A 16,623-nucleotide genomic window follows, 5' to 3' on the forward strand; every position below is an offset into this window, starting at 1 on the left:
TGCAGCAGATTAAGTCAACGTGAGGACAGGATCTCAGATACACAAGACAGGCTTGCAGTCAGTAATCATGAAAAGAAAGAGTTCTTAAAAATAGTAAAGATCACAGGAAATCAGTTCAACAGCTGCTAGATGAGGCAAAGAAGAATAACTTAAGATTGATTAGAGTCAATGAAAAAGCAGGAGTTAACAAACATGATATGAAAAAATTGTTCACAGACATCATGGCAGAAAACTTCTCTTGTAGGGAAAAATAATCTGACATACAGGTAAGTGAGTCATATAGAATTCCAACTAGCCACAATCAAAAAAATCTATAGCCAGGCGTAGCATAGTCAAGAGTCCAGAAATTCAACACAAGAATAGAATCTTAAAAGGTGTTAGGGAAAAAAACAAATCACCTATAAAGGAAAGCCCATGAGAATCATAGCTGACTTCTCAACACAAACCCTGAAGTCAAGGAAAGCTTGGAGTGAAGTAATTCACACTCTAAACGAAAATAACTTTCAACCCAGATTGATGTACCTCTTAAAATTATCTTCCAAAACTGATGGAGAAATAAAATACTTCCATGACAAAAAACTGAGGAAATTTATGACCACTAAACCAGCACTCCAAAATGTTTTCAAGGACATTCTAGAAAGAAATAATAAGGACTACAACTCCACAAACCCCAACAGAAGGAATCTATCAGGCAAGGCAAACAATTAAACAGAGGCGGGTAAGAAAAAGGGGAAAGCCAACAACAGGAAAATAACATGACAAGGAAAAGTCAATACATATCAGTTATAACCATAAATGTTAATGGTCTCAATTCACCAATTAAAACACATAGGCTGGCAGAATGGATCAAGAAGAAAAATCCAGCAATATGCTCCACACAAGAAACACATTTAATTCAAAAAGAAATTCACAGACTGAAAGTCAAAGGATGGAAAACAACACTGTATGCAACAGAAACTTAGAAAAAAGCAGGGACAGCTATTCTATCACAGACAAAGTGAATTTCAAGCCAAGTTAAGAGACATAAAGAAGGTAATGACATTTTTGTAAAGGGAACACTCCAAGAGAAAGAGATAACAATCATAGTGCACCCAACTATATAACATATATTAACAGACATGAAAAATCAAATAAGCACTAATACAATTATATTGGGGGATCTCAATACCCCCACTGTCACAAAAAGACAGATCAACAAGACAAAAAAAATCAACAATGAAAGATTAGAACTGAACCAACCTTTTGAACAAATGGACTTAATGGATGTCTATAGATTGTTTCACCCCACCACATCAGAATACACATTCTTCTCAGCTGTATGCAGGATATTCTCAAAAATAAACCACATACTAGCTCACAGAACACACTTAAGTAAATGAAAAGAAACTGAAATTATCCCATGCATATTATCAGACCATAGTGCAATGAAATTGGAAATCAATGGCAAAAGAAACCACAAGAACTTCATAAACGCATGGAAATTAAGTAGCACCCTCCTGAACAACCAATGGGCCACAGGTGAAATTAAAGTAGAAATTAAGACAGTTTCAACATGATGATAAAGGTAAGGATAATACAATATACCAGAACCTATAGGACACAATGAAAGCAGTCCTAAGGGGGAAATATATAGTAATAAATACTCATAACAGGAAAACAGCAAGGGCAAATAGACAATTTAATGGTAAACCACAAACTTCTAGAAAAAGAAGAGCAGGCAAAGCAAAAAGCTAGTATGAGGAAGGAAATTATAAAGATCAGAGCAGAAATTAATGCACTGGAGATGAAGAAAACAATAAAAAAAAAACAATGAATTAAAGGGTTGGTTCCTTGAAAGATTAACTAAAATCAACAAACTTTTAGCCAACCTTATCAAAAAAAGGAAAGAAAAGACTCAAATCCATGCAATTAGGAAGTGAAAGTGTGAAATCACAATGAACCCTGCAGAAATCCAGAAGATCATGTATACCTACTTTGAAAACTTGAATTCTAAGATGGAAAATGCAGAAGAAATGGACAGATTCCTAGATATATAGGAATTACCAAAGCTGAATCATGAAGATATACAAATCTTAAATGCATCAACATCAATCAATGAAATCAAAGATGTGATTAAAAACCTACTAACAAAGAAACACCCAGGTCCCGATGAATTCACTGCTGAACTCTACAAGAAATTTAGAGAAGACCTAATAGCACTACTTCTGAAACTCTTTAATGAAATTGAAATGGAAGCAATACTCCAAAATTCATTCCTGGAAGCATGCAATACCCTGATACCAACAGAAAGACCCAAGTAAGAAAGAGAACCACAGGCCAGTATTTCTAATGAGCACAGATGCAAAAATCCTCAATAAGATACTGGCAAATAGAATGCAGCAAATCATCAATAAGATTATACATCATGACCAAGGGGGATTCATCCCAGGGGTGCGGGCATGGTTCAACATATGTAAATCAATAAATGTAATACACCATATTAACAGAGCCAAGCACAAAAGCCATATGACCATCTTAATAGATGTTTAAAAAGCTTCTGAAGAAGTCCAGAAGTATTCGTGATAAAACCTCTACAAAAAATTGGAATAGATGGTCTTTATCTCAATCTGATGAAAGCCATTTAAGACAAACCAATAGCTAACATCATACTAAATGGACAAAAACTGAAAGCTTTCACTCTAAAATCAGGAACAAGACAAGGACATCCATTATCATCACTGCTATTCAACGTATTTCTGGAAACATTAGCCAGAGTAATTAGACAAGACAAAGAAATAAAAGGAATAAAGATATGAAAGGAAGAAGTGAAATTATCATTATTTGCAGATCACATGAACTCTACATAGAACACCCCCAAAACTCAACCAAAAGACTTCTAGATTTAATAGCCAAATTCAGTTACATTTAGTAATCAATAGCATTCCTGTACACGAATAACAGACTCACTGAGACAAAAATTACGGAAACAACACCTTTCACAAAAAAATGAAATACCTAGAAATCAATCTAACAAAGGATGTAAAAGGCCTCTACATTGAAAACTACAGTACTCTGAAAAAGGAGATGGAAGAGGATATCAGAAAATGGAAAGATATCCCCTGCTCGTGTGGGAAGAACCAATATAGTAAAAATGTCCATATTTCCAAAACTTTTATACAGATTTAATGCAATTCCAGTCACACTTCCAACAGTATATCTCACAGAATTAGAGAAGACAATCCTAAAGTTCACTTGGAACCAGAAGAAACCTAAAATAGCTAAGGCAATTCTGGGTAACAAAGCCAAGGTAGGGGAAATCACAATCCCTGAACTGATATTATACAATAAAGCTACTGTGATAAAAACAACATGGTACTGGAAAAAAAAAAAAAAAAAAAACAGACCTGAACATCAATGGAATAGATTAGAAGATGCAGGAACAACTCTTTGTTCTTTGACAAAGGTGCCAAACACCTTCACTGGAAGAAAAATAGCCTCTTTAGTTCCAGGGATATAGCTCAGCAGCACAAGTGCCTGCCTGGCAAGTGCAAGGTCCTGAGTTAGATTCTTGGTACCAAAACAAAAAAAAAAAAAAATAGAAATCTGCTGTTGAAAGATAGCCTCTTTAATAAATGGTGATGGAAAAACTGGCTTTCCACAAGCCAAAGATTACAACTGGACCCAAATCTTTCAACATGCACTAAATTAAATTTGAAATGAATCAAAAATCTAAACATTAAAACAGAAACATTAAGTCTGCTAGAAGATAGAATAGGTAAAATTCTTGAAGATATTGGTGTAGGCAAAGACTTTATGAATAAAACCCAGATCACACAGGAACTATCACAAAGAATCAACAACTGGGATTTCATCTTATTAAAAAGCTTTGTACGTGAGGAAAAAGGAACCCTTCTCCATTGTTGGTGCGAGTGTAGACTGGTACAACCACTGTGGGAATCAGTGTGGAGATTCCTCAAAAAATTAGGATTGGAGGTACCTCCTGACCCAGCTATTCCTATTCTGGGTATCTTCCCAGAAGAATTAAAAATACCATAGCACAGCGATATATGTGCACCCACATTTATAGCAGCACACTTTGTAATAGCTAGATCTTAGAAACAACCCAAATTCCCATCAACCACAGAATGGATAAAAAAAAACGTGGTCTTTTTTATACACTGGAGTGCTACTCAGCCATAAAAAAAGAATAAACTAGACACTTTTATAGGTAAATGGATACAACTTGAGACCACACTCATAAGTGAAATAAACCAGACTCACATTGTGTAAACATCATATTCTCTTCCTAGTGTGAGAAGCTGAAAAGAATAAATAAGATCTGTAAAATGGGAATAAACTGTTCAAAAGGAAAAAGAAATTGCGATAGTGAAAAGGAGAAAAGAAGGGAAAAGCAAAAATAAATAAATAAATATATACACACAAGATAATTAAGATAGTTATACTACTTATTTCTCTTAGTTCACTGAAAAGAAAGGTTTATGCTACTATTGTTTGAATAATTAAATGTCTATATCTTGTACTCTGAGTAACTAATTTAAAGATAACAATAGGCAATGTATTAACCATTGTTACTCTCCTATTATCTTGCTTTGAAAATTTTTTTTCTCTTTAAAATAAAATTAAAAAAAAATTTTAGGCCAAGTGTGGTGGTGCATGCCTGTGATCCCAGCACTTGGGAGGCTGAGGCAGGAAGACAGCTACAAGTTCAAGGTCAGCCTGGGCTACAAAGTGAGCTCAAGGCCAGCCTGAACTGCATAGCAAGACCCTGCCTCAAAAAGACAAAAAAACAAAACAAAAACAAATTATAATTTTAGAAGAAAAATATGTGAGGAGTATACTTATACCTCCAACTATTAAAAAATAACTAAACTTTGATTCACAGTCATATTTCAATCATATATTGATATATAATGGGAAATGAGAGCCAAATATTGACACTGGACTGATCAAAACAAAAAGATGAAGTTGTGAGGGTTTGTGCTCTAGCAAAATTAGATTCTACTATATAGTTAGCTATTATCTCTGTCTGTAATTTTTGCAAGGCCCTAGAGAAGAGGGTCTATTTTCTAAGCTCCAAAGCACCACCATGCTGAATACATATACACAACCTCAAAATACCTATCAATTAATTAATAATAGTTTAAAAAAGAAAGAGCTGAGTGTGGTGGCACACACCTAAAATCTCAGCACTCTAAGAGGCTGAAGTAGGATGATTGAAAGTTTGAGCCCACAATGAGAAATTTAGTGAGACTGTCTCAAGATAAAAAATGGCTGGGGACGTAGGTCAGTGCAAAGGCCTCGGGTTCCATCTCCCATTCTGCAAGTAAAAGGAGCGGGTCACAGAGAGAGGGAGATAACATTAATGATAGGCTTATTAGGTACTCATTAATCTCATGGATTAGAGCACAGCACAGTATCAGTGAAATACCATGTTTCTGCTCAAATTAACTTTGCGAGACCAGGAGTAGTGGTGCATTCCTATAATCTCAGCACTCAGGAGGCTGAAGCTAGAGGATCATCAGGAGTTCAAGGCCAGCCCAGGCTACATAATGAGTTCAAGGCCAGCCTGAACTACATAGCAAGACCCTGTCTCAAAAAAAGAAACAAAAAAGAAAGATATTTGAAATTTCTGAATTTGCATCTTAGAACTACTATTTCCCTCTCTGTAACTTTGAGGAAGTTATTCAATTTTTCTGAACTTTTACTCCATAAATAAAATGTTAGTAATGAAAAATATGCAGGATTGTTGTGAAGACTAGATGCAAAGCATGTAAAATATCATATCTGAGATATATAATACCAGCAATTCAATTTCTAGATATGTATCCTATGAATGTAATTTTATGAAAAAGGTGGTTTGTATGAAAATGTTCATAATGTTTTATGAGATATGATCAAGAAATATAGTGAATGTTAAATTTCAAAACATTTATTACAACAAAAAGCACACTACCATTAATCCTCTCCAAAATATTCCCCCATCACTTTGAACACACTTAACCCATCAGTCTTGCCACTTTCTGAAACATTTCCAGAAGTCCTCTTTCGTGTCTTTAGTTGCAAGGCTGTGGCTGGCAGGTATCCTGGATCAATTCAAAACATTTACCCTTCATGGTCATTTTGACTTTGGGGAAGAGCCAGAAGTCACATGCTGCCAAATGTGGTAAATAAGGTAGAGAGCACATGCCACAATGTTTTCATAAGCCTGCCTTTCCACTGCATGGCACATAGCAGCAGCATTCACTGCATTTTTTTCACAACTCGTAAAGACATAAAAGAGAAATTTCATGAATGTACACAGAAATTAGAACAATGAGATAACTGAATATTGTTCAAACAAGGAACCATATTCTGAGGGGGGATGTTTTTAACTACAATTTTTTTATTTAAACATATACCATATTTTTATCACCCCATGTATATTAATAATAAATATGTTAAAAATCATCCAAGTATCTGGCAGTAAGGGAATGGTTAAGTAACAATACACATTTTTTTATCTAGGAAAGCTGGTAAAATGCATACTCCCAGGTCCTTCCATTATGGTTGAGATCTAAAATATCCCCTGAAGACTCAGTGATGCTGATGAGCTTTTGGGAAGTGACTGGACCATGAGGCTATAACTCCACCAATGGGTTAAACCACCAATGAGTTCATAACCTGCTGGCATTACTGAGAAGTGATGGAAGCAGGATAAGGAGCCTAATGAAAGGAGTGGATCGACTACATCTGGTCCTGGGCCCTTTCTCTTTTTCCTTTCTGCTTCCTCGTTGTCATGAAGAAAGTAGCTTTCCTCTACTATGTCTTTCCAACATGTTTCTGCCTCTTCACCAACCTGATAGCAACAGAACCAGTTGACCACAGACTAAGCCAGAAGCCAAAATAAAGTCTTTCCTCCTTTACATTTTCTCAGGTATTTGGTCACAGTAATGGAAAGCTGACTAACACACTTCTAATCAAGCATCCTGTGGACCTGGAATGGGACCAGGAAAAGTGTATGTTAACAAGCAATCCCACGTTCCTGAAAATTCTGCATTAGATGGAATACTCTGATGCCACTAAAATGATGATCACAAAGACTTTGTAATAACTTTTTTAAAATAAACATTACAATATCAAATGAAAGACTTAGGATCCAAAATTGTATGTTTTATCTAATAACTACATTAAATATACTTAGGAAAATAATTTTTAGCAATAGGATCATAGGTGGTTTTTTTTCTCTTTTATTCAACTTTTTGAAGTAGTGATGCTATCATCATAAGTGAATAACTAATACATTAAAAAAGAAAATGTGAATGGATTTGTATGGCTTTGAGGGTAAAGTTCAAACTCCTTAGAGCAAGCACATAAGTCCTTCAATCTCCAGACTTACCTCTTATCCATGCTCTAAATTATTGATAATATCCTCAAATTATACTCTACATTTACACACACTGTTAATAAATATACTGATGCTTCCACCTGAAATACCCTTCCTCCAACTTGTCAGTCTGGCAAACTGCTAGTTTCTCTAAAGTTTCACCTCCTCTCTGAAGCTTCCCCCCAAACTCTTTCCAAATAGAATTAAGGGAGCCTCCTTCTTGCTCTTTGTGCTCCTGTAGTATTTTGGATACTTCCACTGCAGCGTATACAGCACACTGTATTTCAATTCTCTGTTTATAGAATTGTCTTATCATTCTACTAGAACTTGGGGTTGGTAGAGATGATCTCATTTAATTTTAGAAGCCACAACATATCCATCAAATATGAAATAATGAGTGATCATCTGCCAGTATATACTTGTTGTCACTCTTCTCAGCTGTCAGTTTCCTATAAAATTCTGATGGACTTGAAGGCTAGTTGGATAGTATTTGGCTGGTCGGTTAATAAGTATAATTGAAGTACACCCTAATATGTAGCAAAAAATTCAAACAAGCAAAACAACCTTTAAGAAAAAGTTTAACCATTGTTTGTAAGTCTTTGCTTTTTGCTCTGATGATATCTTCAAAGTTTCTATCAATTTTCAATATAACAGACCAGTCTAGACAACAAGCCAAAGCAATCCGACAAGAAATGACTGTTTCAGGATACCTGCTGCTGGATTTTACCAAGGTAAAAAACATCCTTACATAATTCCTGCTGTTCCCCCCAAACACACTCCCACTCAATTCCATGTTTCTATGTAGCAATAAAATATCTACACAAGACAGAGATAATCCTGTAAGTAAATACAGCAGTATTTCAGTATTCAAAACACTAAATATTATACTTAGCATATTTCTATGAAACATAAAGATATTTTAAATACAGGTTTGTAACTAGAGGTAACCAAACAAAAAACCAAAATGGCTAAGAATAATCTGAGTCAAAAAATAGAAAGAAGGAAAGAAGGAAAGAAGAGGGAAGGAAGGAAGGAAGGGCAAAGAGAGAAAGAGAGAAAGAAAGAGAGAAAGAGAGGAAGAGAGAAAAAGAAAGAAAGAAAGAAAGAAAGAAAGAAAGAAAGAAAGAAAGAAAGAAAGAAAAAGAAAAGAAAAAGAAAAAGAGAACGAAAGACTGATTAATGCAGGAGAATGCTAACTGGGATTCAAAGGTCAAAACTTCAAATGTTTCCACTGTACAGTAAAATGTAAGTTTACAGAATAACCTAGATACTTAAGTCAACTTACAAAATGATTTTTAAATAAAAATACATTTAAAAGAATTTGAATCTCAAACCATATTAGTTATTAAAGTTGTTATGCAATTCTATTCCATAGTTTTGTCATCTGTGATTATAGAAATACACACATCTAAGAAATACCTTCTGAAAGTAGACAATACACCATATGTTTATATGTAAGAGTATGGTACATATAAATCTAATAAAAGTTCTGGGGATTGAGTAAGTAGCCCCAAAAAAAGGCTTCTCCATCACCAGCCCTATGTCTCCAACCAAATTCCTTTCTTTTTCAGCATTATAAAAAGGAAAAACAAGTGATCACCTTTATCCAGCCCTCTCTTGTAAACCAGGCAAAATCCATTCTATTAGTTCTGCCACAGAGTTTCATAACTTTATTAATTTGGCCTAATGTTTTGCTGATTCTTTAAATAGAAATAATAAAATAGTATTTACTTTTAAATAATTACCTTCTTTTCCTTCCGCTTCCTAAAAGCCTTACCAATCAATCATACTTCACTGTAGATTAACTGCTAGCTCCCACAAGTAGTTTTTAGTGGTGGGGTACAGACAGAACAGGAAAGGTCCTGAGTTCGATTCCCCATACCAAAAAAAAAAAAGACAGGACAGGAAAGATGGCATGACCGGGTCTATGAGATTAGAGAAGAAATTGCCATTGAGGAAGGCAGAAAACTAGAAATGCTGAAAGCAAACTATGTGGACTGCTCAATTTTGAAGGTTCAGTATTTGTGGTTCTTAGACTACTGTTCACTATGCAATCCATCCCACATTTGCTCCTCACACATCTGCTTCCCTTTAGGAAACAGGCAGATGGCACAAAAACTATAGCCAGGGTGAACTTGTAGTACTTAGAAAAGACTAAAGGTATCTTTTTCTACAAAAAGAGATTTGGATGCAAAAGGTTAAAAGAAATATGAAACAAAAAAATCAGGCAGGCAGCAGGAAATTAAGTTGACTGTTCATTAGTCAAAATATAATCTAATTTGCTCAAAGAATTGTTTCAGCTCCCTTAACTACAAGTAGCCATTTTAAATAAAGCTACTCTTACAACACAACAGAATCCAAGTAAGTCTACAGCATGAGTCAAAGGTTCATTTCATAGCTGGATCTATGAAGACATGCCATGTAATAAGAAAGCACTATTCACAGAAAACAGATTTAGAAATTCCCTGTACACCATAGTAAAAGAAAATGAAAAAACCAAATTCATCCTTTTACAGTATTTTTTGATCCACCCTCAAAAAATCAATTTCAAGCCTCATCCAGGTTTAACACAAATGTAAAATTCATTTGCTATCCTACTGATGTAGAAGAAGAAAACTAGAACCCAGGAAGAGCTTCTAGATCTGTATAAACACCACTGGGCTTTCAACTAGCAAACTGCCTTCCCTGAGGTTTGCACGACCTTGTCATCACACAAACGAGGAAGATGTGAAACACAGATGAGTGTTCTGTGTAAATTCCTGCTTTTTCAACTATAACATATTCGCTCACATTAACATATGATGAGTAATCAAAACTCAATGCATTTTAAGTAACTAAAACTATTCTGCAATATGTCCAAACTGAAAACATACTAAAATGCTTCTAATGTTGAATACCTGCAGGTTCCATAAGCTAGTTAAATACTCAGGAAGAATATTCTATAATAAACTCTTTGAAAGAATTTTCCAAAAATTACCTCAAATGCATAATAAATTATTTCACTATACAGATGAACTAATCAAATTTTCACTATCATCTGAGAAGTTAAATTGCTGAAGTCAGTAGAATAGAACGCTGCTGAATATTGTACACTTATACCTACATATCAGTGACGATTCACTCCCCCTTCTATGCACAGTGAGAAACCACTGACACACACCCAAGGAGTTGTCCAATGTAAGAATGGACAGGATGAGCGGTAGTCACTAGCTGGTTGCCCTAGTTCTTTATACACATTACTCTCATGGTTCTGAAGAGGGAGCATCAAACCATTCTTAGAACAGAAAGAGGTCAATACCAAAATTCCCTTCCTCTCTCCTTACCTTTCCATCATGCAGCTGGCACTGTACACTTTGGCAGACACAGCTCCCTGAACATAATGGTGCAATCACTGCTCCAAACACCATTACTATCCAAAATAGATAACCCACTTGCAATTTGACTATTTTTATAGATACAACATTTTCACGAAGCTTAACTGCTCCTTTTGTGATTTATTCCATTTAACCAAATGCAGCCTCTTTACAAAGAGTCCCAATAACCACAATTCCCATAATAGCTGTGAAAATCACAGTGCTTCCTCTTATCTCCTTGTACCCATCACCAAAATCTTCAGGAGCTCAATCCTAAATCTGAAAAATTTATAAGCTCCCTAGTCTATGCCTTTGGTGACCGGATAATAACTTCCCCTTATTTCTCATTGGTCTACTTTCTCACACAGGGATCTGAAGAACTGGATCCTTTATGTTCAACAAGAATTTACTAAATATAGTTTTTACACTACTCAACTCTTTGAAGCATTAAGAAAATCAAGGAAATCTTAAGACATTAACAAATGTTTGTGCTTTATTCAAATACAAATAAGTCTTAGTACTAGAGTCAGTAAAAAACTTTTAAATAGGAATCATTATTTTTTGGAATAAAAGGAGGTGGTCATGGTGGTACATGCCTTTAATCCCAACACTTGGGAGGCAGAGGCAGGAGGAGCACTTTGAGTTTGAAGCAACTCTGGGCTACAAAATGAGCTCAAGGCCAGCCTGAACTGCATAGCAAAACCCGGTCTCAAAAAGACAAAAAAAAAAAAAAGAATAAAAGGGAGTTGTGCCAAAGAAAAAGGTATTAAAATGTTTTGTACCTGTCTCATGAAAGATGTAAATTAAGTAAAATAAAATCACTCATGTAATCCAGAGGAAGAAAAAGAAGGTAACAACTCAATTTGAGTACGCTGATGAGCTCTGGTTTCTTTAAAGACAGAAAGGGTTGGTGAGGGGCATACCTGAAAACAAACACAGAAAAGAAATATATACTTTTCCATGAAAAAATGCTAAATGCCTAAACTAAGTTTGGGAAAAAAAAAAAAAAAAAAAGAATGGAGGAAAATGGTTCACTAATGTAAGCTTTATTTCTGACAATGTAAAACTGTAGACAACTTCAAACCATAAAAGAATCTCCACTGCTATCTAACAATGCCAAGAATCTGAGTCTTCCCAATTTCTGTTTTCCTCCTGTCTTCCTTATTATGAACTATTTTCAAACTAGAAAGGAAAAACAAATAAGAGTACTGAAGCTCCAAACAAAGAGATCATAAGAGACATTCTGCTGTTTTAAGTGAGTGTTAAGTGTCCAATCAGACCCAGAACAATCAGAGGCAAGAGAGTAGAAGTTTTGATTTTCATCAAAACTAGGAATGGCTTGCTACTAGAAACAAGCTATAATAAGGCAGCCTGATTGTGGTGGAATTTATAGACTTACTACTAAAGAGATAGATCAAAGGAATACCATAAACAGGACGCAGGATAAATTTAAGAAAGGCAATAGATAAAATACCTTACAATGTTCTCACAGGTATGGAGAGAAGTAGCCAACTGATAGTTCTATTAAGGGCTGGGGATGTGCTACATGGCACAGCGCCTGCCTGGCAAGCACGAGGCACTGAGTTTGACATCCAGTACAAAAAATAAATAAATATATAGTTCTATTAAGTGACTCTAATGTAGGACGAAATGCTTTGCATAAAGACTGTCAGTTTTTAACTGACACTAAGCTGAAGAGAGATTCTTTAGGGATATTTTCTGTGTACTGTACACTGACAGGAAATGTGTACTTACTCTACAGATGCTACAGAGAACAGAAGTTAGTATGCTGAAAGACAGACTCAAGAGTTGAAGAAAAACTACATGGATCACAAACACAGGCTAAAACAAGACTGAATGTAACAGGAATGACTTAAGTTCAGCTAAGACTTTTACAAGTACCAGATAGGAGAATTGTAACTTCACAGATGACTGAAAAAAATACCTGGAAGTTTTAACTGACTATATGCTCAATGTGAACCAATACCATTTTATGGCTCAGAAAATCTTGACCTGTAGGAAGGCCTTAGATTAACAAGAAGGAGACAATAATCTCATTGTATCATGTTTTAATAACTACCATTTTAATTGTATATGTTCACTGTAGAAACTGAAAAGTGCCGGTAAAAAAAAAAAAAAAAAAGATCACCCACAGTCCTAGCACTGAAAAGTAAGCAGTATCTCCAATTTATTGTTTTATCATTCCAGACTCCTTAATGTATATTATAAATGTTCACACTTATTATCTTATAAAAAAATCATCCTATGAATGCTCTTTTGTAACCTGTTGCGGTTTTTAAAAATTATAATTATTCAACAGCATATCAAGCCCCACTCTGTTCAACACTGATCAACTGACATCTAGTGCATATTGTTCATTCCTTGTGACTTTTAAGAAGATCATTGGAAAGTCTAAGAATCTGTAAAGAAGGAAAAAATGAGTAGTAATAAAAAATATGAAAACTTGAGTTCTTAACACCTATGCCCTACCACCACATAATAGTTAAGGAAAATGGTTGGGCATGGTGGCGCACACCTGTAATCCCAGCACTCAGGAGGCTGAGGCAGGAGGATCGTTGTGAATTCGAGACCAGCCTGGGCTACAAACTGAGCTCAAGGCCAGCCTGAACTTCATAGCAAGACCCTGTCTCAAAAAGACCAAAAAAAAAAAAAAATTTTTTTAAGGAAAATGATAGTTCTTCCCACGGGAAAAAAAGAACAAATCTTAAGTAATTAAGGCCTTAACAAGTTGAGTCAGAGTCCCATGTGCTTTAGAGCTACATGAGAAATACTAACACTAATGATGAACACCTATGTGCTCAATGCTTTTCACTTATTGCTTTATACCTCATTTAATCCTTACAACAACCCTATGTGGTAGGTACTACAATAATTCCACTCTAGAGAAAGGGCTTAGAGATAGTTTTATAGTTATTTAAGGGTAGTCTTACTTTTACTGAAAACTCCAATATCACACTCTTTCACATACAGCTCCTGCTCACTTAGTAGTGAATAAGTAATCATTTTTTAATAAGAGCATCTTTTGAAAAGTTTTTATCTGGGGAACCCTCAAAAACACAGTCAAGAGACATTTTTAATAGAAAATTAATGATTTTTTTACATTCAATTATTATTCACAGCAAAAATGTACAAATTGGACTATCTAAATTGGCCACATATCTTTACACTTCTGTGAATAAAACAGATTCATGAATAAGACCTAAGACCGGGTACAGCAAATGTGAACCACTGAATTTCAAATCCTTGGCATTACTAATGAAGTAACCTTGGGCAAGTAATTAATCTTCCTACCTCTCTAGTCTTTCATCTGTGAAATGAACATCGACCTCTTAAAGTTGATGTAAGTATTGAATTAGATGATACACATAAGCATTTAGCACAGGGTCTAACACTATCACTATACCACATAAAGCAAATGGGAAAAAATACCCAATTTATTTCACAATTAACTCCAAAATATTAAAATATTTCAGCCTCATTATGTTTGATGGGCAAGGGGAGACACACCTTCCATTATGATATAAATTTCTGATGACACTCACTTATGAAATAAAGTGACAACTAAATAAAATATGCCTTCTTAGAAATTTCACTTTATGCAGATTTTTCTCAGAGAATGCAACTTCAACTCTTATTTCTTCAAGGATACTGTTAGCTGTTTATGCAGTGTGAGATAAACGCAAGTCTAAAAGTTACTGGTTTTGTTTGTGACTTTCACAACTTTGTTCAAACTACTCTAAAGAACATGTCTTTTAGTCTGATTGCTTTCTACACGCTTTTGTTTTGTACAGTATTACTGCTACCTCCTACAAAATGGCAAAAGAGAAAACCTCCCATGTGAGGTGTACACTGTGGGTCAGAATTATGGAAATAATTGATATTTTATTCCTAAGAATCAACATGTATTCTTTTTTTAAAAAATGGCACAACTGGGAAGGAGTGTCTAAAAGATGCTTGTCTTTGAGTTCTGTCACAGACTGTTTTCAAAACAGCATTCACCTGAATGAAATTAGCTGAAGTACTCATTATTCTCAAAGAATTTTTTAGTATTTTTCCAAAGGAACTACACATTTTGAGAAACTTCTTTCAGCACAGAGGTGTCTAACCATAATCATTTTTACAACTAGTGGATCCCCTGGCAAATCTATTTATGTTATAACTTAAAACTGTAACTAGATAAATTTCTTTTCTATACATTATCTGTGGCTAAGGGCAATTACTTAGATGTAGTCTGAATTCGTATCCACTGCCTACTAGGGTTTGAAGTAAAAATATTTAACAAGAAAACACAAGTAAAGCCATTATTTCTAAGACCTATTGAAAAAATGTCTTATAAATATTAATTGTTGTGACACGAACTGTCATTCCAATAAAATGTCAGTCAGAAAAACATTATGATAAGATACAGATTTGGTCTTTTAAAGCCCCATCAACCATTTTCCAAATAATGTATCTCACTGTATTATAAACTTTTCATTTTCCCGGTTAGCTAGCACTATAATTAAATGCACTGTCCGATCACTACAACTATGAGAATCTATGTAAAGAACACAGCATCACCACTCAAAAGTTTGTATTAAGCACTGGCCAAGAACAAGACAGAATTCTTTTTAAAACCAATAAAATCACATAGGCTTTTTAAAAATTTTAGGAGTGTACATGGATTGCCTAAGAGAGGTTTTTAAGCGAAGATAAATGCTGAATGATGCCTCCAAAAACATCCTGGACAAACTGAATGGTGACGATTTCAGAAACTAATGAATGCCCCTCCGTCTTCCTCCCTCCCGGTTGTTATCGCTTGTCCATCAAGTGAACTTTTAAGATAACAGTTTCTGGAGTATACAACACTTCTATTTCCAAGGTACTGCTTGCTAACTAAGGACCTTGACATTTTTTTAAATGTCATCTTAGATTCTGCAAGCAATATTCGTGTCACCTGCAAGGGCTTCGCATTAAAAGGCCTCTACTATGTTCCACACACACCATCCCAATCCCGACCCGGCATCCTGCAGCCCGAGGTGTAATAACCAAGTTTCACTCAGCAATGCCCAGGTAACTTAAACTACTGCTGGGGCTAGTCAACCTGGCTCGTCAAGTTTCACACTTCCTGTGCTGATGACACCTCAGCAGGTCTACTTTCTTCATTTCGTGGGATCAAGACCCACAGCACAGCAAACGCCTTCTTCAAGAAAAGGTAGCCACCCAAGGCTATGGCTTTGGCAGAGTAATTGCATGCACGCAATACAGTAGCTTCTCTGCCAGTTTCATTTAAATAGACAAAAAAAAAAAAAAGCTGGCTTCGAGGCTGCAAATACATAACAAACAGGGATGGAAAGCGGGTGGAAGGCTGGTTTTCTTCAAGCCGCTCTCGTGCATGTGCAAGTTCTGCACCACAGCTCAGAGAAAAGTAGCTGACTGACGCATTGATGGAAGGCTATTTTAAAATTACTCAACGATAAGGCATCAATCCGACGGGGATGCTCACGCCGCCTCTCCACACACTGCCTGTTTTCCTACTAATTTAAGAATGAATCGCTGGCAGCCAGCAGGTGCAATCACCGTGAGGAGGAGGAGGAGTACGTATCCATCACAATGCACAACGAGGGGGGCCAGCCGCGAGCCCGTGCCGCCCTTACCTTAGCAGATTAGACAGGGGCAGGGGTCCGGATCCACCGCCCAGGATCCCTCCTTTCCTGCCAGACAGGAGTTTCTCCACCAGAGCCACATTTCCCGTGCGAGCGGCTTCCAGCAGCTCCTGGTCCTTCCCCATAGCCTCTCAGCGACTCCCCCGGAGTCCGCGCCCGGCCCAGGTCCTCCTCCCTGCCCACCCCCACTCCCCCGAGCCACGGCCCTCCGGCCCGCCCCGCCCTGAGGCACAGCGAGGGC

At 36.1% G+C, this 16,623-nt stretch overlaps 1 protein-coding gene across 2 annotated transcripts in view; it reads right to left on the reverse strand.

Moving 5' to 3' along the window:
* The window catches only part of Anks1b (ankyrin repeat and sterile alpha motif domain containing 1B), a gene marked incomplete at its 5' end in the record, with an annotated part of 1,074,464 nt that extends 1,057,841 nt beyond the window's left edge, over positions 1 to 16,623 (reverse strand). For both annotated transcript variants that reach the window (XM_005374511.2, XM_013518589.1), the window contains 1 exon segment: positions 16,374 to 16,623. In XM_005374511.2, the coding sequence (XP_005374568.1) occupies positions 16,374 to 16,507 (134 nt within the window).

This window comes from Chinchilla lanigera, unplaced genomic scaffold (assembly GCF_000276665.1).
Source record: "Chinchilla lanigera isolate Chin_1 unplaced genomic scaffold, ChiLan1.0 scaffold00004, whole genome shotgun sequence".
In the NCBI taxonomy this organism is placed as follows: Eukaryota; Metazoa; Chordata; class Mammalia; order Rodentia; family Chinchillidae; genus Chinchilla; species Chinchilla lanigera.